The following is a 23,726-nucleotide window of genomic DNA, read 5'->3' on the forward strand; positions in this document are numbered from 1 at the left end:
AAGAGAAAGAACAAGAAATTGGAAATATCTCTGGAAAAAATAGTGAAGGAAAACTTCCCTAATTTGGTGAAGGAAATAGACATCCAAATCTAGGAAGCACAGAGAGACACAATTAGGATGGATGCAAAGAGTCCCACTCCAAGACACATCATTATTAAAAGGCTGAAGATTAAAGATAGAGACTCTTAAAAGCTAGTGAAAAGAAGTTAGTTACCGGAAGGTTGCCAGATGGATGGAGTGAAAGGAACGGGTGAAGCAGTGAGGGGATTAAGAAGTACAAATAGGTAGTTACAGAATAGCCATGGGGATGTAAAGTACAGTAAAGGAGATGGAGTAGCTAAAGAACTTATACACATGACCTGTGGACATGAACAATGGCGGGAGGGTTGCCTGAGAGAGTAGAGGGCACTGGGTGGAGGTTGGCAAAGGGAGGAGAATCAGGACAACTGTAATAGTATAATTAATAAAGTATAATTAAAAAAATTGTACAGTCTTCAACATCATAAAGGCATCAGGGAAATGCAAATTAAAATTAAAATAGGATAATACTACACAGCCACTAGAACCCAGATGAAAAAGTTTAACACCAAATGTTGGAGAGGTGTGAAACAAGTGGAACTCTCATATGTTGTTGGGAAGTATACAATAGTACAACCACTTTGGAAAACTGGTAGTTTCTTAAAAAGTTAAACATCTATCTATTCTATGATCCAGCAATTCCATTCCTGTGAATCTATCCAAGAGGAAGGGAAAATGTATCACTCATTTTGTATGTGAATATTCATAGCAGCTTTATGCATATCCCAAATGTCCATCGACATGAGAATGATACACTGTGAGAGGCATCTGATGCAAGCTGGGACAATCAGACTGTCTGCTTGACCCCTGTCTCATGATTATGTTTGGTCAATGTGGGGGAAGGAGTACTAAGAGAATGGAGGACAGAGAAAGAATGCTTGGTGTATTTTCCCCTTCCCCTCTCTGCTTTGGCATTATGGTTTTGGCAGTGATGTATTCCTGAGGTGCCCATCAGAAAGGTTTTCTTATATTCAACTGCATATTCACACTCAAAGACAAACAGAGACCACACTTGAAGTGAGTCTATTCAGACAACTTAGGACAGGAAATAAAGCAAGGCCGTGCCAGTGTCCCTCTTCCATGGAAGTTTTTGCTGCAGTCCATGTCATCCCCATAAAGGCAGAAGGGGCAAGGAAGCTACTCTCATTTAAAAGCTTTATATCCAACGGAAGTATCATCTCTTGAAATGACTTTATAGGAACAGCATCCAAGGTCTTAGGAAGGGACATGCCCAGCTACAAGAATCATTGCACTTAGGGAAGCTCAAAGTACTGCTTCCCCATCAGGTCTTTAGAGTTCTCCCAACACAGGGGTCATTTTGAACATAAGTGAAGTTGCCTCCTAACATTGTTGGCATTCTAACTTTCATCAGTTGCCAGGGAAACAATTACAAAATTAATGACACTCAAACTCTCATGCTGAAGGGGAAAGGACTGGTATATCCTTTGTCTACATCTTCTATGATGACAACCTTGAATGGCTTATTTTTCAACCATGGTTCTAGATCTCCCTCGACTCCAATACTCTTTTTCTTCCTCCTACCCACTGTTGCTAGTCTGTGGGTGTACTGACACCCCTTACTGGCTCCTTTGAATCTATAAATAGTTCCTTCATTTAGTTATCTTCAAAATCCAAGCTGAATGTTTTTTCTGTTTCTTACCAAGAACTCTAACTGGTATACTATGCTTGTTTGTATGTATATATGTATGTATGTACATGTTTCCATGTGTATTTGCAGAGAAATAGACGGGAACAAAATTTAACTTTATACTAAAAATTGTATGTTTTATCTTGTTTTTCTTAGGTGTTTTTGATTTTCCCAAGTTTTCTACAATAAGCATTAATTTCATAAGCAGAAAAAGTTATTTTTAAGAAAACAAAAACATTTCTACCAAGGCTATTTTTGTTCTTTTCTGACAATGTGGCTATATTCAAAAGGTGTTGGTCTAAAAGTTAGATTTTAGCCCCAGTTCTACTGTGTACTTTTGAGCCAGTCACTTTCTCTTTCTGGGTCTAAATTTCTTCCCATAACGTTTCTTCAAACTCTTATAGCTTATGTGTCTGTAATTCTCTACAGTTAGACCTAAGGATATATAATATCTTTCCTCAGTCATGGTCTCTGATAGCATAACTGTATAGTTCAAAAATTTAAAGGACAGCATTTGATGAAAACAGAGGCTAAGAAGAAGCAAGAAAAGATAGTCACTGATTCTGGCAAAAATTGCCCAGTGGCATATTCAAGAAGCTCTGTGGTACCGGGAAAGATTCTACTGTCACATCAATGTCCCAACCAGTACTGCCTGTTTTCATGATCATCAAGGAAAACAGGATTATAGGACATATCTTGATCTCCTATAAGAAATATTTGAGCAGCTCTGTGTAGGGGAGAAACACTCCCGGATTGGTGGAGGAACAGAGCAAGGGGCATAGGATATCGAAACATTTATGAAAACAGGACACCAAAAATTATACCGGACATTGAAAAACCAGACATTAAGGAGACTGCTTCAGGACAACAGGGACCCAGGGATCAGCGTGGGAACCAGGGGGGTTGCAGCCCCCAGGCCCGGTGCTCCCGGGTCTGCCTCAGGGCAACCGGGAGAGCAGAGTCGCTGCTCCCTCCCGGGACAGCGGGGGTTGAACAGCACCAAGGGAGACCTTGTTGCTCGAAAGCACAGAGAGGGGAGTTGGACTGGGAGACAGTCTCGCAGGGCTGCTGGCACCCAAGCATAGGCCTGGGAGGGGTGAGTGACCCCAGCCAGTGTGACCAGGGGCAGCCTGGACATGCGCCGGCTCCCCCAGCCCTGTGGGAGTGTTGATCTGTGGAAAACACAGACCTCGCAGCCCTGAATAAGGAAAGGGTGCGGGGGTTCACGGTCTCTGGAGCCTGCGGTAGTGAACTCGGGGAAGCATACAACCCTTTGAGATTCCAGACTCTCGTGCTGTGAAGCCAGAAGGGATGCCACGCTTTGGGGGTTCCTGGAACTGGCAATGGGGAATTTGGTGGAAGTGCACGTCCCTTCGTGATCCCCGGAGCTTGCACCGTGAACCCGGAAAAGACGCAGGAGCTCTGTGGGGGGGCCCCCCCCACGGAGCCCGAGAGACCGTGGCAGAGAGCTCCGGAGAGTGTGCTCGGCAGCACCCTTCAGGGGGAAGTTGGATTGGCTCTGGGGAGAGCGCCCTGCTGGCCGGGGGACAGAACCTGAGAGACTGACTGAGTTTTGATTGGGAAGAGTGATAAGCATTCGAAAGGCCCCTCAGCCTGCTGAAGCCAGCAAAACCAGAAAAACTGGTCTAGCCAGTTAGAAACCAACAAGAGGGTTTTTTTGTTTTGTTTTTTGTTCTTTGTCTTTTGTTTTTTTTGGCTGTTGTTGGTTGATTGTTTGATTTTATCTTGTTTTTTAAGTGACTTTTTATTTTTTAATTCTTATTATTTTTATATCTCTCAATTCCTTATGTTTCTCTTCCTTTCATCCTAGTATTATTCCTTCAACTCCAAATCTATCTCTCCTGCATTCCACCTTCTGCCTTTTTTCCCTTTTTTTTTCTGAGCTTGTAAGTTACTGCAAATTTGTATTATCTTTTTCTCACTTTTCTGACATTTTTTATTTTAATAGTATTTTGGTATTCTTTTTCTTTCTGTATAATCATATTTGCTTGGCTGGTTATACTGTCATTTGATAGGTTCCCCCTGTGATCTCAGTCACAGTGTGTTGATCATTTACTATCCTTCATTTGTGTTCCATTAGTACACCTCTCAAGGTTCTATACTCCTTATTCTTGTTATCTAGATCTCATAGATTCTGCCACATGATTATTGCTTTAATATTACTGTAAATAAGACCTAGTTCATACAATTGTAAATACTACTCAACACCCCTACCTGATCTCAGCCCACCTCGCAATTTCCTGAACTCTATTATTGTGGGAGTTGTCTCTATTCTTTTACACACTACTCCTATTTACTAATCTTTATTCCCACCCTATATCAGAATCTGACCTCCCACAGCCTCACAGCTTTCTACATCCAACTAACAATCCTCTTGTCCCCAATAAGAGTCTTATCTTCTTCCCATCCTTTCTAAAACATGGCTAGTGGGGTGCAAGATCCGGTTAACACTCTTATTGCAGCCAAAGGATATCCTATCTCTTCTCTACTGGCTGCTAATGTAAATATCATAGAACATTGTCTTGCTGTCCTAAACCATTTTGCCTTACTCCTCCAACTGATCACAAAAAAGAGTAGGGGGAAGCTGTGAACACCAGGATACATGAAGGAGACTGCACCACTGAATCTCACAGGTATTCTACCATAGAAGTTCACACCATAATCACAGGGAACAAGAACAGATCAATTTAAGAAACAGAGGCTAACAAGAAAAGTCTCATGAGCAATAAGAAAACAAAGAAACAATAACCAAATGAAGGGAAAGGAGGGAGCCTCAGAAAAAATGCTAAATGAAATAGAGGCAACTCAACTATCAGATAGTGAGTTCAAAACAATGATTATCCAGAAGCTCAATGAACTCACAATGAGCTACCAGAAACTAGAGGGAAGCTACAACGATCTCACTGCAAACTATATCAATATGAGAAAGGAAATAGAAACTATCAACAAGGGCCAAGAGGAAATGAAGAATACAATTTCTGAACTGAAGAACACAGTAGAAGGAATGAAAAGCAGGATTGATGAAGCAGAAGACTGGATTAGCGAATTGGAGGACAAAGTAGAAAAGAACACCCAGAACGAGCAAGAAAAGGAAAACGGGCTCAGACAGAATGAAGAGGGATTAAGAGAAATGCCAGACAATATGAAACGTAATAATAGCCATATAATAGGGATACCAGAAGGAGAAGAAGAAGAGCAAGGGATAGAAAACCTATTTGAAAAAGTAATGATGGAAAACTTCCCTAATTTTATGAGAGAAAAAGTCACACAAATCCAGGAAACACAGAGAGTCCCAATCAAGAGGAACCCAAAGAGGCCCACCTCAAGACACATCATCATTAAAATAACAAAATTTCAAGACAAAGGGAGAATATTAAAGGCAGCAAAGGAGAAAAGGAAGTGACATACAAGGGAGCCCCAATAAGGCTAACAGCTGACTTCTCAATGGAAACACTCCAAGCCAGAAGAGAATGGCAAGAAATATTCCAAGTAATGAGAACCAGAGGTCTGCAACCAAGTCTACTTTACCCAGTTAGGCTCTCAATCAAGATAGAAGGCCAAATAAGAAGCTTCCCAGACAAAAGAAGTCTAAAAGAATACACCTCCACCAAACCAGCTCTGCAAGAGATGCTAAAGGGCCTGCTTTAAGGAAAAGAAGGAAGAGAGAGAGAGAACAGGAGTACAAAAATGGCAATGAATAAGTACCTACCAATAATAACCTTAAATGTAAATGGATTAAATGCTCCAATCAAAAGACATAGAATAGCTGAATGGATAAGAAAACATGACCCACACATATGCTGACTACAAGAGACCCACCTCAAAATAAAAGACCTGCACAGGCTGAAAGTGAAGAGCTGGAAACAAATCTTCCAAGCAAATGAACAGGAAAAAACAAGCCAGGGTAGCAATACTCACATCAGACAAAATAGACTTCCAAAAAAGTGCCATAAAGAGAGACCCAAAAGGTCACTTCATAATACTCAAGGGAAGAATCCACCAAAAAGACCTAAATATAGTAAATATGTATGCACCCAACATAGGAGCACCCAAATACATAAAGAAAATCTTACAGGACTTCAAGAAAGATATTGACAGCAACACAATTATAGTGGGGGATTTTAACACCTCACTGTCAAAAATGGACAGATCTTCCAAACAAAATATCAACAAAGATATAGTGGCACTGAACAATACCCTAGATGAAATACACTTAACTGATATATACATAGCCCTCCATCCCAAAGAAGCCAAATACACATTCTTTTCAAATGTACACAGACATTTTCAAAGATAGACCACATGATAGGATATAAAACAAGCCTCAACAATTTCAAGAAAACTGAAATCATACCAAGCATTTTCTTGGACCACAAGGGACTGAAACTAGAAACCAACCCCAAGGGAAGAAACCCAAAACACTCAAAATCATGGAGATTAAATAGCATGCTATTAAACAATGAATGGGTCAAGAATGAAATTAGGGAAGAAATCAAAAGGTTTCTGGAAACAAATGAAAACAGACTCACAACAACCCAAAACTTATGGGACACAGTGAAGGTGGTCCTGAGAAGGAACTTCATAGCAATACAGGCCCACCTAAAAAAGTTAGAAACATTTCAAACAAACAGCCTAACCTTACGTCTACAAGAACTCGAGGAACAACAACAAAGACAGCCCAGAGCAAGCAGAAGGAAGGAAATAACCAAGATCAGAGCAGAATTAAATGACATAGAGACAAAAAGCACAATTCTAAGGATCAATGAATCCAGGAGCTGGTTCTTTGAAAAGATAAACAAAATCAACAAGCCTTTAAGCAGATTCATCAAGAAAAAAAGAGAGAAGACCCAAATAAACACAATCAGAAATGAAAGAGGAGAGATTACAACTGACACCACAGAAATACAAAGGATTGTAAGAAATTACTATGAAGAACTGTATGCCAAGAAATTTGAAAACCTAGGTGAAATGGACAAATTTCTAGAAAAATATAATCTTCCAAAACTCAGTGAAAAAAAAAAAAACAGAAAGCCTGAACAAACCAATAACAGCAAAAGACATTGAAGCAGTAATCAAAAAACTCCCAATGCACAAAAGCCCTGGACCAGATGGTTTCACAGAGAATTCTACAAAGCATTTAAGAAAGAGCTAACCCCTATTCTCCACAGACTATTCAAAAAAATCCAAAAAGATGGAAGACTCCCAAACTCTTTTTATGAGGCCAACATCATCCTAATTCCAAAACCAGATAAAGACACAACAAAGAAAGAAAACTTCAGGTCAATATCACTGATGTACATTGACGCTAAAATCCTCAACAAAATACTGGCAAACCACATCCAACAATACATTAAAAAGATCATACACCATGACCAAGTGGGATTCATTCCAGGGATGCAAGGATGGTACAATATTCACAAATCAGTAAATGTAATACATCACATAAACAAAAGCAAAGACAAAAATCACAAGATCATACCAGTAGATGCAGGAAAAGCATTTGATGCTTTAAAAAGGTACAGCACCCATTTCCGATAAAAACACTCAGCATAGTGGGAATAGAGGGGGCATTCCTCAACATAATAAAGGCCATATATGAGAGACCTACAGCCAACATCATACTCAATGGGCAAAAATTAAAATCTTTTCCACTTAGATCAGGAAAAAGACAAGGCTGTCCACTTTCACCACTTCTATTCAATATAGTACTGGAAGTTTTAGCCACAGTGATCAGACAAGAAAAAGAAATAAAAGGCATCCAATTCAGAAAGGAGGAAACAAAACTGTCATTGTTTGCAGATGACATGATAGTGTACATAGAAAATCCTATAGACTCCACCAAAAAATTGCTTGACCTAATAAATGAATTTAGCAAAACAGCAGGATACAAAATCAATATCCAGAAATCAAAGGCATTTCTATACACCAAAATGAAACAGCAGAAGCAGAAATCAAGGAAAAAATCCCATTTGAAATAGCAAAAAGAAAAATAAAATACCTAGGAATAAACCTAACCAAAGAGGTAAAAAGACCTGTATTCAGAAAACTACACAACACTGAAGAAAGAAATCAAGGAAGACACAAACAAATGGAAACATATACCGTGTTCATGGATTGGAAGAATTAACATCATCAAAATGTCCATACTACCCAAAGCAATTTACACATTCAGTGCAATACCTATTAAAGTACCAATGGCTTATTTCACAGACATAGAACAAACACTTCAAAAATTTACACGGAACCATAAGCGACCCGGAATAGCTGCTGCAATTTTGAGAACAAAGAGTAAAGCAGGAGGGATCACAATACCTGACACTAAACTATACTACAAGGCCACTGTAATCAAAACAGCCTGGCACTGGCATAAAAACAGGCACGTGGACCAATGGAACAGAACACAGAGCCCAGAAATAAACCCAAGTCTCTACAGCCAATTATTATTTGACAAAGGGGGCAGCAACATAAAATGGAGTAAAAACAGTCTCTTCAACAAATGGTGTTGGGAGAACTGGACAGCCACATGCAAAAAAAATGAAACTCAAACACCAAATTACACCATACACAAAAATAAATTCAAGGTGGATAAAAGACTTAAATATAAACCATGACACCATTAAAGTCCTAGAGGAGAACATAGGCAGGAAAATCTCAGATATTTCACGAAGAAACTTTTTTACTGACATGTCCCCTAGAGCAAGGGACATAAAGGAAAGAATAAACAAATGGGACCTCATCAAAATAAGAAGCTTCTGCACAGCTAAAGAAAACAGTATCAAAATAAAAAGAGAACCAACTGTATGGGAAAACATATTTGCCAATGATACCTCAGACAAGGGTTTAATCTCCAAAATATATAAAGAACTTACACAACTCCACTCTAAGAAGACAAGCAACCCAATTAAAAAATGGGCAAAGGACTTGAACAGACACTTCTCCAAGGAGGACATACAGAGGATCCAGAAACACATGAAAAGATGCTCAATATTGCTAGCTATCAGAGAGATGCAAATTAAAACCACAATGAGATACCACTTCACACCAGTCAGAATGGCCATCATAAACAAAGCAACAAACAACAAGTGTTGGAGAGGCTGTGGAGAAAAGGGGACCCTAGTGCACTGTTGGTGGGAATGCAGACTGGTACAACCACTATGAAAAGCAGTATAGAACTTCCTCAGAAAACTAAAAATGGATCTGCCTTTTGACCCAGCAATTCCACTGCTGGGACTATATCCTAAGATCACTAAAACACCAATACAAAAGAACCTTTGCACCCCGATGTTCATAGCAGCACAATTTACAATAGCTAGGTGCTGGAATCAACCTAGATGCCCATCAGTAAATGAATGGATCAAAAAACTATGGTACATATACACAATGGAATTCTATGCAGCAGAAAGAAAGAAGGAGCTCCTACCCTTTGCAATAGCTTGGATGGAGCTGGAAAGCATTATGCTAAGCAAAATAAGCCAGGCAGTGAAAGACAAATACCATATGACTCACCTTTAACAGGAACCTAAACAACAAAACAAAGAAACAAGCAAAATATAAACAAATAAAGGACAGGCTGACAGTGACCAGAGGGGAGAGAAGAGGGAATTTCAGGGGAGAATGGGAAGGGTTTACAGGAACAAATTTAAAGGACACAGGGACAAAAACTAGGGGGCTGGTAATGGGAGGGAAATGGGGAGGGTTGGGTGTGTGGCTGGATTGGGAGTAAAAGGGAGAAAACTGTACTTGAACAATGATTAAAATAAAATTTTAAAAAAGAGTTAAAAAAAAAGAAATATTTGAGCAGACACTCTGACCATCCATGTCTTTTCTGTGTTTCTGAGTCATATAGGAATGCTTTTATTCATTAAAAAGGAAAATTCAGTTCAGATGAAGCTTTTGTGATAAGCACAGAATATCTAAGGAGCCACAGGAAGAGAACTCTCCCTGAGGTCAATAGATATTTGTTGATTTCACTTATTGATTGCCAAGGGATTCTAAGTTCACCCTTAGAAAAATATCTATGCTGTTGACCGAGCCAAGAGGGGTCTTTGAAGTTAAGTAAGCTTTTTTCCAAAAGCAAACTGCAGAGGAAATTATTCACATCTTCATAAGTTATCTGACATGCAAATAAGGCATGAGTAAAGGGCCAGAAAAATACAAAGCTGCCTACATAAAGCCAGCTTTCCTGTGTTTTCAAACTAATGCTATACTTTTCCATAGGCTACTGCTATTACCTGTCAGCAGATGGATCACTTGCCTGGCAGTACTGAAAGTAGGGAAAAAGTCTTTCAGCCAGATTTGTTTTATCATCTTGGAATGTTGCCATGAAATGAAAGAAACCTTGACTACACAGGAGGCTTAACATTAAAAAAATAAAATATAAATATAAAATTCAAAATAATCTGTAAAATATAGGTGAATTCCTCAGATTCAAGTGAGAATGTTTGACAGATTAACATTAGGAGCAAGAACCTCTGAAGTATCTTCTTGTTTATTTCCCAATCCAAATTCCTATGCTCTTAAGATTGGCATACTTCTATAGCTGTGGAAGTGAACAGATGGCTGATAAGATCTCTATGCCTGTGACTAGCATACCTAAAAAATTCCTAGATTCCTGCCTTCAAGCATTGTATTAAGTAATTTGAAGTCATCTGGACTACATGGCCATTATTGGACCCCCGAAAATCCCTGGACTCAAAAGTAAAACATTTTGCAGGATTGCATGTTAAACAATGGTTTATATTTCCTCAGTTTTAGCTACTGTTGAAAGAGGAAGAGGCAAAAAAAAACAGTTGTTGCTATTAGCAATAGTACGTTCTTGATAACAAAAGAGATAAATGCAACTGAAACTTTCCCCAATCAAATGTTTGTTGATGCTTTGTTACTCTTACCCAATTGTGTATAACTGGATCGATATTTTAAGAACAAGAAAATAAATCAAATTAAGCAGGACTTTTGTACTCAATTAAACTACTTAGTTTAAAAACAAAGAAATAGGTGTCGTCCATGAGAACCATTTCTGACAAAACTCTCCCAACCAGAAAAAAAAAATTTACCACGAACTGGAATTCTAGATGTAGTAAAACTGATTTCATGAAAGATAAATAAATTACACTTCTTTACAAGAGCCAAACTGAAAAAAATCTATTGTTGAATCCAGTTGCAACTGAATGCTTATACAACTCCTATATCTTAGATCTTTCTGGAGAAAGCTGGAATTTAATATAGCTACAAGTAAGAAATACAGTACTAAATTATGGAACATCACTCAATTTTATGGTGGAATTTATAATACATGGAAAGAACTCAATGACTTGTTAGAGAGTTAGGAGATGAACACAGGAAAGTGTGCACAGTTAAACCACAGATCTTTAACAAAATGCTTCAATTAGATCTCTTTTGCTAAGCTGAAATAAAAATAAAAAGCAGATGTAAAATTGCAGCCACATGATATTATTCACATTACAGCAATAGCGGTAATATGCCATTCGTTCTTCTGAATGTGACCACATACTTTGTTTTATACTAAGAAAACCAGATACATAGAAGCCAAATGCTGCTTTTAGAATACTGCCATCAAGTTAAGAGCCAGGCCAGGGCATTTATATGAGAACATTATCATCAGAAATCTCATAAGGAAAAGAAAGTTTCCTGTCTTCCCCTTTTATAACAATCAACACTTTCTTAATAGAGTCACGTTTCTGGAGTCCCTCACATTATTACAACTCAGGTACGTTTATCATCCTAAGTGCATGTGCCTACCGACTTGGCACCTTCGTAGTTGCCATAGTCAGGTTGGTCAGAAAGTCTGCATGTTTCAACTTGTTTGGAAAACTGGTTTTGGGCCAAAATTTTTTAAATCTCCAAAGGAATCTTTTAAATATCATACCTTCAAATAACTTTTTCTTTCTCTGTGCTCCCCCAACCTATACTTTCTCAGTTCCTGTAATGTGGTACCTTTTGTTTCATTACAATATCACTCTGCATCTTGTTCTGTGTTTATACCCTATCCTCCAGCAACCCACAAGCTGTTTTAGAGTCTAAATACTAATCTGAATACTTAACATTAGCCACCACAGCATCTCCCATGAAACAAGCTGGCACACAAAGATGTGCTGATGGCCTGTGCAGGAGCTGGACAAGCAACATAAATGCAGGCAGCAGGATGCAGGGCCTGCACTGCAATCTGAAGTGGTGGCCGCTGGAGCAAACTAGAGAATTTTCACTCCACATAAAGCAGCAGTTGCTACTTAGCTCAGTCCTGTAGTGGCCCAAGCAAGGACTCAGGCCTAATGTGTCCAGGTTTCCTAATTTCTCAGATAAAACTAGAAATTTGAATTTTCATATGCAGTCACCCAATTTTTAAATGTTGGCTGGAAAAAGAAAGATTATAAACCCTATGGGCTAAAGAAAACCCACCTGTGAGCCAAATCTGCCATGCAGGCCGCCAGTTTTCCACCTCCTAGTGTACACTGACAGTCTTCTCCTAGACCTCGGACCCTCTGCCTCATCCACAAGTTTCTCTCACACCCCCTGACCCTCACTTATAGAAACAGACTTAGAAACAGACTTTCTTGATATTCCTTCTGGATATGTTCTCTCTCTCTCTCTCTCCCTCTCTCTCTCCCTCTCTCTCTCCCTCTCTCTCTCCCTCTCTCTCTCCCTCTCTCCCTCTCTCTCTCTCTCTCTCTCTCTCTCTCTCTCTCTCTCCCTCTCTCTCTCCCTCTCTCTCTCCCTCTCCCTCTCTCTCTCTCTCTCTCTCTCTCTCTCTCTCTCTCTCTCTCCCCCCCAACACACACACACCCTTTACGGCCACCCTACTCTGAACCACCACAATACTTTGCTTATAGCCTTCTGTTGTGTGAACCTATGTTATCTATGTATAATCTGTGCCTCCCATAAGGAAATAAATTCCTTAAGTCTTTATTATTATTATATCCTTGGTTGAATTCTGTGTCAGACACTGCTAAGCACTGTATATACATTAACTCATCTGCCCTTTTAAAAAATAGTATTGTTCTTATTACTATGAGGAAACTAGAGTGTGGAGTGTTTCTAAATAATTCCTAAGCCCTCAGAACTAGTAAGAGCCAGAACTTGAAGCTTTTAACTCTACAGTTCTACATTTGCCTAACTTATCTTTAAGTGCCCTATAATTCCTCACACACAGTGAGCACATGATTAATATTTGTTGAATTCATTGTTGAAAAAGAGAAATTTATATTTTACTTAAAAGACATTCTTTCTTCAGAAGCATGGGGAAAATTACTGATGAGTTAATGGTCTGCAGAAGGGTTAAGAGATAAAAATAACGTGAACATTCACTATGAATATTTGTGGTTCAGCAATAGATTGGAGCCCATTCATCAACTGAATAGAAATGCTGGGTTTATCCAAGATACTTTTCAGTGTATTTATTCAAAAAGAGTTCCAATCCAAAAATAATAGCCATAAAATAATTTTCCAAGTTAGCATTTCTGGCTTGAAAATTCAATGTGCAATGCTGAAATGAGAAATGAGAAAATGCCAAGAGGAAATTGAACAAAAGCTCAAAAGGTATTCTTTATTTTGCATGCAAGAACCATGAATTATTTATTTTCAACAACTAGGATGCTACATTTGTGTTTCTGCACCCAGTGGGAGTCCCAAAATGCAGATTTTTCTTTTCCCTCTAAAAATTTGTTGTTCCACATAAAAATATATAATCTCAGTATGTAACAGATAAGCAATATACTGGTTTCCCTTTCATTATTTTTAAATACTTTATCAGAACCATAAATGTGAACTATAAAAATATGATTTAGATGACGATGACAGAGTCTGGCCATTGCCACGCTTTATTTAAAGTCCTAATGGCTAAACAAATCTCTAAATTCTCAGTGTCTCTTTCAAGAATAACATTTGACAGCCACGAAAAAGACATTTTCCATCTTTAGAACCATTATTCAGCTTTCAGATCTCAGCTATCCTTGATATCTAACAACAATAACAAAAAAAAATCGGTAGTAACATGAAAAGAACAAAGAATAACCCTGAACAATTTTATTGCCCCATCTTGGCCTCCTCCTTCTGAGAACTGGTACCCAGTAACACAAACGAACTACCAACATAATTAGTCAATGGCCAGGAGTACATTTGGGTGGAGACAAAGATTCCAGTTCTCTGTTTTCCAAGAACTCTGACCCCAGTCCCGAAACTGGTGGTTTCCACTACCACCAGGATTGCTGTGTAAAGGGCTCAGAAGCCGCTGTGCCTGGCCCTTAGACACAGAACCTGAGGAAGCTAAGGTGGCTCCATAAAGGTTTGCCAGCGACCAAACTTTTTTTAGGATGTTTCAACACTGCTCTTTTCCCCTGAGGTGGTTTCAACTTGCCCAAAGCGAAATCCCTGACCTTCAACTGAGAGCTTGGAACAAAGATTCCCTAGAAAGCAGAATTATTGCCTATACACTATTGATATTTAAATCTTTTAAAATTAAATCACATGCATCTAAGATTGTACAGCGAATGATTTGATAAGGTGTTTACAAAACTGGTGGAAGGTTACTAAAATAACAAAAGACCAGCCATTTTCTCTTCAGGTAAAAACTACTGTTCGACCCCAAACTAGATGCCATGAAGTACTAAAATACAGCAAGGAGAAAAAGAATTTTACATTTCCAAAGCTGATATTATTCTTCTGTTTTTCTACCCTTTTTACTTGTTTTGAAAAAAAATATTAGAGCAAAATAACAAGGGGAAACACATTCATTTCAAAACCCTCATAAGAGGACAGTCATCAACCTAGTGAGCTTCACTGCTTCAACCCAGTGACGTTAAATTAAAGGAGCTAGGAGAATGTGTCAGAATAAGGGACAAGTGGCTACCATTGCTTATACCTGTAACTAGAGGAATAAAGAGAAATATAGCTCTCAAAGGACTAATTAGTGCTATCACAATTTTCTTCCCTCTCCTCTCTCCTGATCATGATTAAGAATTAGCTTAAATCATAAAGAAATAATAATATTAAAATAGTATTTCCTCACTAACTCCATCCCAGTGTATTACCAAATGAAATAAAAATGAATAGAGAGTAGAAGTCACCAAGGAAAATACACTTATGGAAATTACTATCATGTCTAATTTCCAGTCAAGATGCTGGCATAATTAAGCACAGTTTGCCTCCCCACACAACCACATCAAAATTACAAATAAATTATAGAACAAACATCTCTCAGAACCATCAGAAATAGAGTTCAATGGAAGTGTGACAACTAAAGAATTAAAGAAACCACATAAGTCCAGACTGGTAGAAGGGGCAGATATGTGGAAAAGGCTGGTCCCACATCCACATGTGGCAGATAAAAATTCAGCAGGGATATCTCAGGAGTGTGGATTCCTAGCCCCACATCAGGCCCCCCAGCTCAGGGTTCCAGCACCAGGAAGATAAGTCCCCACAACTTCTGGCTACAAAAACCATTGGGGATTGAGTCAGTTAAAGAAACTTCTGGAGTCCCAAGCAGTTCCCCTTAAAGAACCCACACATGGACTCACCTACTCAGACTCACTCCCTCTGAGCTCCAGCACCAAGGTAGCAGTGTGAAAGGCACCAGTGGCATACAGGGAGGAACTGAAGTGTCTGGCATCAAGGCAGGAGCTGGGGACAGCTTTCTCTAAGACAGAAAGGCAGTCAGAGGCCTTGTCCCTTTTCTGAGCCCTTCTCCACACAGAGCCACAGCACCAGCAAGGTGAGTGCCACATCTGAGACTCCATCAACCTGGCTAACATTGTTTTCCCTGCCTTGGAGATCCCCTGAGACTCTATCCCACCCAATTTATGGGCCCACTCAAACTGTTAACCGTGACTTTTCTATATGAATGGGTGGTCTTGGCTCCTACTTCACAACTTCCTAAATCCTATCAAACAAGCAACAGCTGGCCTCAGTAAACCCCCAGCCCCTGTACCTCTTCCTAAGTGGTCCCAGTCATGGCTCTAGAAGCAGCCAGCCTAGATTCACAGTTTGGCTTCACCTGGAAATCTCTAAGCCTAGCACAAGTAGCAATCATCTCAGAGTGCTTTATAGCTCAGGCAGGGTGGCCCTGGGCAAAACACAGGTTGGGGCTGACCTTGGCCTGTAACACCCAGGAAACCCCAGGGCCAGTACATCCAGTGGACAGCTACAGACCACATCAGAGCACCACCCTGCCCCTGCACAGCTGATCCTTCATGGAGGGCAGAGGTTGGTAGTCAGTGGTCACAGCTAGTCCTTCTGCTCACTGGCCTGAGTAAATCCCTCCCATTGATCTGCCAACAGCAACCAAGGCTCAACTACAAGAGGAGGGTGTACTCAGCCCACACAAAGGGCACACCTCAAGTACCCCTGGGTGATAGGCAGGCAGTGTCACTGGACCCTACAGGATATCGACTACATTAGGCCACACTACCAAAACACAGAGTCATAGCAGCTCTACCTAATACATAACAACAAACACAGGGAGATTGCCAAAATGAAGAGACAAAGAAACATGGTCCAAATGAAAGAACAGATCAAAACTCCAGAAAAGGACTAAACAAAAGAGAGATAAGTAATCTGTTCAATGCAAAGTTCAAAACACTGGTTATAAGGATGCTCAAGGAACTTAAGTGAGGACCTCAACAGCATAAAAAACATCTATTCAGAAACAAAGGATATACTAGTTGAAGTAAAGATCAATTTACAGGGAAACAACAACAGAGTGAATGAAAGTAAGAATCAAATCAATGATTTGGAACATAATGAACCAAAAAACAACCATCCAGAACAACAAGAAAAAAAAAAAGAATCCAAAAAAAGATGAGGATAAATGTGACAAAGAAGGGGAAGGTTGTAGTCAAGGAATAATAATGACCACGGACATAGACAATAGGGTGATTGTGGGAGTGAGGGGGACAGGGGAGAATAATGGGGGAAAATTGGGACAACTATAATAGAACAACAATAAAAAAAAGAAAATATCTTTCATAAAGAAAATGAGGATAGTGTAAGCAGCCCCTGGAACAACTTCAAGCATTCCAACATTCACATTATAGGGGTGCCAAAGGAGAACAGAAAGAACAAGAAATTAGAAATCTATTTGAAAAAAAATAATGAAAGACAACTTCCCTAATTTGGCGAAGGAAATAGACATTCAAGTCCAGGAAACACAGAGAGCCCCAAACAAGATGGATGCAAACAGCCTCACTCCAAGACACATGATAATTAAAATGCCAAAGGTTAAAGATAAAGAGAGAATCTTAAAAGCAGCAAGAGAAAAGAAATTAGTTATCTCCAGGGGAGTTCTGATCAGACTGTCAGCTGATTTCTCAAAAGAAACTTTGCAGGCTAGAAGGGACTGACAAGAAATATTCAAAGTCATAAAAAGCAGGGAACTACAGCCAAGATTGCTCTACCCAGCCAAGATATCATTTAGAATTGAAGGGCAGCTATAAAGAGCTTCCCAGACGAGAAAAAACTAAAGTTGTTCATCAGCAGCAAACCATTATTATATGGAATGTTAAAGGGTCTTATTTAAGAAAAAGGAGAAGATCAAAACTATGAACAATAAAATGGCAATAAATTCTTATCTATCAACAATTGAATCTAAAAAACAAACTAAGCAAACAAGAATAAAAACAGAATCATGGATACAGAAAGGATTTTGATGGTTGCCAGATGGGAGGAGAGTGTGGGGGAATGGGTGAAGAGGTGAGGGGATTAAGAAGTACAGATAGGTAGTTACTGAATAGCTATGGGAATGTAAAGTACAGCATAGGAAACAAAGTAGCCAAAGAACTTATATGTATGAACCCATGGGCATAAACAATGGTATAGGGATTACCTAAGTGAGTGGTGGTGCTGGGTGGGGGTAGAAATTGGGAGGGTGGCAGGGAATTATGTTAACTATAATAGCATAATCAATAAAACACAATTTTTAAAAAATTACTGTCACTGCAGGTGTAGTCAGTGAATGAAAAGCAATTGTAAAGAAACCTCTTTAGTTAACAAGCAGACTGTCAAATGTGAACCAGCTTTAGCACACATAAACCCACATCGTCCATGCACTCGAGTTTAATATACCTGATCATTCTGATTTTCAAGTCTTGGAGAAAAGCCAGGCATTGTCAGGGAGGCTGCAGAGAGCTCTTGGAGTTTTACATCGATTTCAGCGAGCTGCTGGTGCTGGGTGGCTTCAAGTGTGTATCCTTCGCCTGGGACCAGCCAGCCAGACGGATCACCCTAGGAGGAAGCAACAGGTACCACATCATCCCCATGCTGCCTTTTTCCCAAAATGTACCTTTCAGACTGCTACAGGACTTCACAAAAACAAATTTTAAAAAGAAAAGAAAACAAAGGCACAGAATTAACACTGGCATAGAAAAAGAAAAAAATTAAATAGTTTATGGTTTCATTATCTGCCCACTCTTTGTGAGGTATCTTCATAAATTACACTTGGTGGTGTTATTGCCCTGTGGAAAAAAATCTCTTAGCCTTACAGTTTGGTTCTCATTGTATTCCCATTTCTCCACCTTGAAAAAGTGGTTGCAATGTGTTGAACAGGGAGAAATCATGTTTACCCTATAATGAATGTGGTATTTTCAAAATTTGTTCCTAAAAAGTAACATAGGATCTATAAACTCAGTTGTCTGGATTTTACGAGCTTAATTGGTTATCTAACTCATTCAACTAACATTATAGTTTCATAATAGGTTAAGACTCGTTCATAACATGCATTCAAAAATCTCATACTGGAGTTCTGGCCAACATGGAGGCCTAGGTAGAAACCCTTCGCTTCCTCACACAACCAAAAGGAGGAGAATGACCAACCTAAAATCACTAAACAACCAGAAGTGCCAGAAAATCAAACTGCATGGAACTCTGACAACCAAGGAATTAAAGGAAAGATCAATCAGAACAACCAGACTGGTAAAGCGGCAGACCATGCAGGCTGGCCAGTGGAGAAAAACCAGGGCAAGTCAGCAGACCTTGGCAGAAGTGCTGTCTGCGGAGTGAACATGGGCTGCATGGGCTGTGTGGGCAGGGCTGACTTAAGGGGAAACTGAGACTCAAAGTTGATACAGCAGTTGCTGTGGCAGGAGAAACTCCCAGTCTGACACTAAAGTCAGACAGGAAGTGCACTAGGGACGTGCAGGAAAGCTGCACAGTTCCCTCTCTGGCTCCTCCCCCACAGGCAGCACCACAGCAGGGAGGGTTGCCTTCCTAAGGCCCCGCCCCCTTACAACTTCTCAGGTGCGCCAAGACAAAGAAATATGGCCCAAATGAAAGAACAGAGCATAACCTCAGAAAGAGAGCTAAACAATGAGGATATAGCCAACCTACCTGATGGAGAATTTAAAGCCCTGGTAATCAAATACTCACAGAACTGATTGAGCTTGGTCAAAAAATGAAAAAACAAATGAAAGATACCCAAAATGAAATAAAGCAAAATATTCAGGGAACCAAGAGTGACAGGAAAGAAACCAGGACTCAAACCAACGATTTGGAACAAAAGGAAAAAATAAACATCCAACAGGAACAGAATGAAGAAATGAGAATTAAAAAAAGTGAAGAGAGTCTTACCAACCTCTGGGACAACCTGAAACATTCCAATATCTGAATTATAGGGGTGCCAGAAGAACAACAATAGCAAGAAACTGAAAACTTATTTGAACAAATAATGAAGGAGAACTTCCCCAATCTGGCAAAGGAAATAGACTTCCAGGAAGTCCAGGAAGCCCAGAGAGTCCCAAAGAAGTTGGACCCAAAGTAGAACACAGCAAGGCACATCATCATTAAGTTACCCAAGATTAAACATAAAGAGAAAATCCTAAAAGAAGCAAGGGGGAAGGAAAGAGTTACTCACAAAAGTGTGCCCATTCAGCTATCAGCTGATTTCTCAAAAGAAACCTTACAGGCAAGAAGGGGCATGCAAAGAAGTATTCCAAGTCATGAAAGGCAAGGACCTACATCCAAGATTAGTCTATCCAGCAAAGCTTTCATTTAGAATGGAAGGGCAGATAAAGTGCTTCCCAGATAAGGTCAAGTTAAAGGAGTTCATCATCACCACACCCTTATTAAATGAAATGTTAAAGGGACTTATCTAAGAAAAAGAAGATCAAAATATGAACAGTAAAATGACAACAAATTCACAACTATCAACAACTGAACCTAAAAGAAACAAAAAACAACAAAAACGAAAACTAAGCTAACAAGTAGGACAGGAATAAAATCACAGAATGGAGATCACACGGAGGGATTTCAGTGGGAAGGGAGGAAAGGCGGGGAAGGGTACAGGGAAGAAGAAGCATAATTAGTAGACATAAAATAGACAGGGAGAGATAAAAATGGCATAGGAAACAGAGGACTCAGAACTTATATGTACAATCCATGGACATGAACTAAGAAAGAGTATGCCGGAGGGTTCAAGGGCAGGGTGGAGGGGAGATAAAGGGAGAAAAAGTTGGGAAAACTATAATAGCATAATCAATAAAAATACTTTAAAAAATCTCATACTGAGTGTCTACTGTGCATAGGCATTACAATGGGTTATTCAATATAAATCTCACAAGTTTCTGCCTCAAGGAGTTCTCAGTCTCTTGGCGATGAATATTTTAACAAGGTATGAAGCTCACAGGTTCGCCCAGGACACCGTGGGAACCAGAGAGGGTCAACTACCCTCTGTTAGACGGACTGGAAGGGACAAAGTGGTTGGAGAAGACTTCCTGTGGAAATAATCAAGCTTAATCACATCTTAACAAAAGAAGCAATATGCACTTTAAAACTGGAGCAGGTGAGAGCAAGACTGGAGACGGGAAACCCAGTTCAGAAGAACCACAATCTATAACAAACGTGATGAGTGTCTCAACTAGGGAATGCTTCCTGGGAGTGCAGAACATAAGGCAGATTCCAGAGAAACTTAGGAAGTAGAATTTACAGAATTGGAGACAATCTGATGGAGGAGTAAAGGGAGGAGGAAAGATTAAGGATAAAAACTAAATAGGGGGATGATAATCATACCAACCAAATTAGAGAACACAGCTGTAGTAGGTTTGAAAAGGGTGACATATTCTGTTTGGGACTTTTTGATATTTGCACAGATGTCCCTAGGATATCCACAGATTATGTTGGCTAGTTAAGTATATATATGAAGTTCTTTTTTTTTCCCCAGAATTTCAGTCCCTTTAATAAGGTGCTCTGCGAGGAGGGCACAATGACAGGCAGGGAGTAAAAAAGGTGGTGCTTTTGAACCCCACTGGGCATCATCCAGTCAGTCCTCACCTGGCAGCTGGATCTTGCTGGGGTTCAAGAGAGAGATGTGGGTTGGAAATAAGTGTTTTGAACTCACCCATATATCTATACTGGCTTGAACCCTTGGATCATGGGGATGGATGATGTCACACAGGGAAGCATGTAGTACAAGGACAGAACATCATGAAGAACACACTTAGAATAAACGAGCGGGTGTGGGGCAAAGAAGGTTAAGAATTTCATACACTTTGGTTTTGTAACTCTTAATCTAGGAATGGATTCCTAGAAGAAATACATGCAACATAATTATGCAGAAAGACTTATGTTTCCCCCTGGCCCCAGCATCCAATCTCCCTTCCTGCTTAGGGAGCAGGTTCACTCTGTGAGTCTTGGTAGTAGATAGATCCCCACCAGATAGGTCCTTCTCCTTACCCAGCAGCATCAAGAAAATAAGCAAATGACCTGGATTCAGCCAATCCAAAATGAATACCCTGGACCTTGACTCTTGAGGGAGAAAGAGACCTGCAAAGGTGCAGGGAAAGGGGGGAAGTGGTTAAAGGTGACAGCAGTGGCAGTGAGTGTCCAGTGTGGGTAGCAGTGAAAGTGGCAGAAGTGATCATCCAGTGGGAGTGTCTGGTGACTGTGGTTCACCTCTTAAGCTGCCTGTTTGTGGGCAGTTTCTATGGCCATGTTTCTGGCTATTTTGATAATAGCGTGGTGTAGAAACTTGGCTCTCCAAACCTCCCACTGAGTCTGTGAACTACTAAGTCTCCCAATAAATTCAGTTTCTGTTTTTTTAACCCAAGTCTATCTCTGTTTCTTGAAACCCAGAACACTAATACATTTTTTGCCAAGTTATTTATAATAAAGAGTATAGGCAAAAAGCCTAAATGTCTAAAAATAAGGACAGAATGAGTAGATTTTAGTATATCCATACAAGAATATGATAGTAATTAACATTTTAAATATACTTGGCATATGAAAGTCATACAGTTATTTTTTAAATAATATTATCTAGTTATTCACAAATAAGAAACTTTGGTTAATTTTTCCTAAATACAAGTGATATAAATATTGTATGATTTAAATGAGGATAAAGAATAACCAAAAAACTGAACTTATAGAATCACAATGACTAAATACTGGTTAATAAATTTTAAATTCTTGTCTGAATGGAATTCTTTTTAAATGACACTGGAGGTTAAAAAATGTCAGATTAAATTCAACAGAAATTTAAATGTTTCATTCACTATGCAGTTACAAAAGAAAATTATATGTAACATGTACAAGATGTTAGCATGTTTTTCTGTCTGTCTAGCACCTTCTAGACACCCTGGCTATGTGTGGAAATTTCTAGCTTTTAGGAGCTTGCCTCCCTAGGACAGAGCCTAGAAAATGTTCTTCCCTTACAGCTAGGGCTCGGGCTAGCAACCAAGAGTCCACAACCAGACTCACCCATTCAGCACTGATTTAGTTGTCATTGGAGATCTGATGTAAAACCCATTTTGCTGGGTGGGTGGCAGTAGAGGCGTCTGGCTTTGTAGAGCTCCATTAGCTATAAGCGTGAGTTCCTACCACAGGAGAAAATCTCTTAAAAATTCTAAGTATCCCACAGAGATTCAAGAGAATATTACATCCACACAATTAAACATGCCACTATAAAGAACAACCTGAGGGCTAGAGCTCTGGGGAATACAAATAAAATTATCATCTTAGTCATCCTCTTTCAGTCGCATAGCGTTTCTCAAAGATGAAGCGGTGGGGCACTCCATAAAGAAAAGGACACACAGAAGTTTGAGGGAATACAGCAAATTTAAGGGATGGCAAGAAGTTTGGTACAGTTTGAGAATACAGTGAACAGGTCCCCTCCTCAAAGTGCTCCTGCAACCACCCTGCTGACTTCACAGACCCACCTCTGGGTCTGTTCCCACGTGTGCCACCCTCTGTCTGACTTCATAGAATCTCATGGCTTTACAGTACCAAATGACTATCGCCCATGCCAGAGAATAAGACAGAACCCTCTCTCTCCTCAGAGGGCTTGAAGGAAAAAACTCTCAGCAAATAGTTTTAAAAACTGTAAAATAACAACAATCTCAAAAAAGACTAATTAACTAAATAGAAGAATAGACATGATTGAAACCCAACTTGCAAAACTATAAAATGACCTCCTATGAACAAAATGACAAAAGAAGATGAAGATTATGAGAAAAATGTAAGACCCGGCAGGGAGACCCAGAAGGTTCCATACCCATTTGTGATAGACACTCACACACTGACCGACCTGGTCCGTTTTTCCAGTTTTCCTCTTCCTTGTCTTCCTCTGCTACAAAAATGAGAAACTGGGATAACTGAATCCTCGGTCTCACTCGCAGCAACATGGGAAATGAATAGCTAGATGACAAAGTTGGGCCAGTGACAAGCAGGTAGAAGTCCTGGGGACACCATACCTTCCCAAACGAAAAGGCAAAGCCTCAGAGGAGTGTCTCTTTGGCCCCAAACCCTCCATCTTTCTTTCTATCTGAAAATGGACACATTACCTATAGATACAGCAGCAATCTTACAAAACTAAAAGCAAAACCATACTAAGAATGTGGAGCAGGAAGAGAAAAAGATGCTAGCTGCTCACACCTGGATTTCTTGTAACTGGAAAAAAAAAGTCTTTATTCATTCAAGCAATACCTTAGTACATTCCTTCACACAGCCCTCAATGAGCCTTCACCATTTTGGAAAAGATTTTTGA

General features: G+C 39.6%; 1 protein-coding gene across 3 annotated transcripts in view; it reads right to left on the reverse strand.

Moving 5' to 3' along the window:
• Positions 1–23,726, reverse strand: part of FSIP1 (fibrous sheath interacting protein 1) — a 221,863-nt gene that overhangs the window by 140,974 nt on the left and 57,163 nt on the right. For all 3 annotated transcript variants that reach the window (XM_045823146.1, XM_045823147.1, XM_045823145.1), the window contains exon 9: positions 17,819–17,977. In XM_045823146.1, the coding sequence (XP_045679102.1) occupies positions 17,819–17,977 (159 nt within the window). The remainder of the gene's footprint in view (positions 1–17,818; positions 17,978–23,726) is intronic.

This window comes from Phyllostomus hastatus, unplaced genomic scaffold (genome assembly GCF_019186645.2).
Source record: "Phyllostomus hastatus isolate PE091 unplaced genomic scaffold, TTU_PhHast_1.1 phas_scaffold_501, whole genome shotgun sequence".
Taxonomy (NCBI): Eukaryota; Metazoa; Chordata; class Mammalia; order Chiroptera; family Phyllostomidae; genus Phyllostomus; species Phyllostomus hastatus.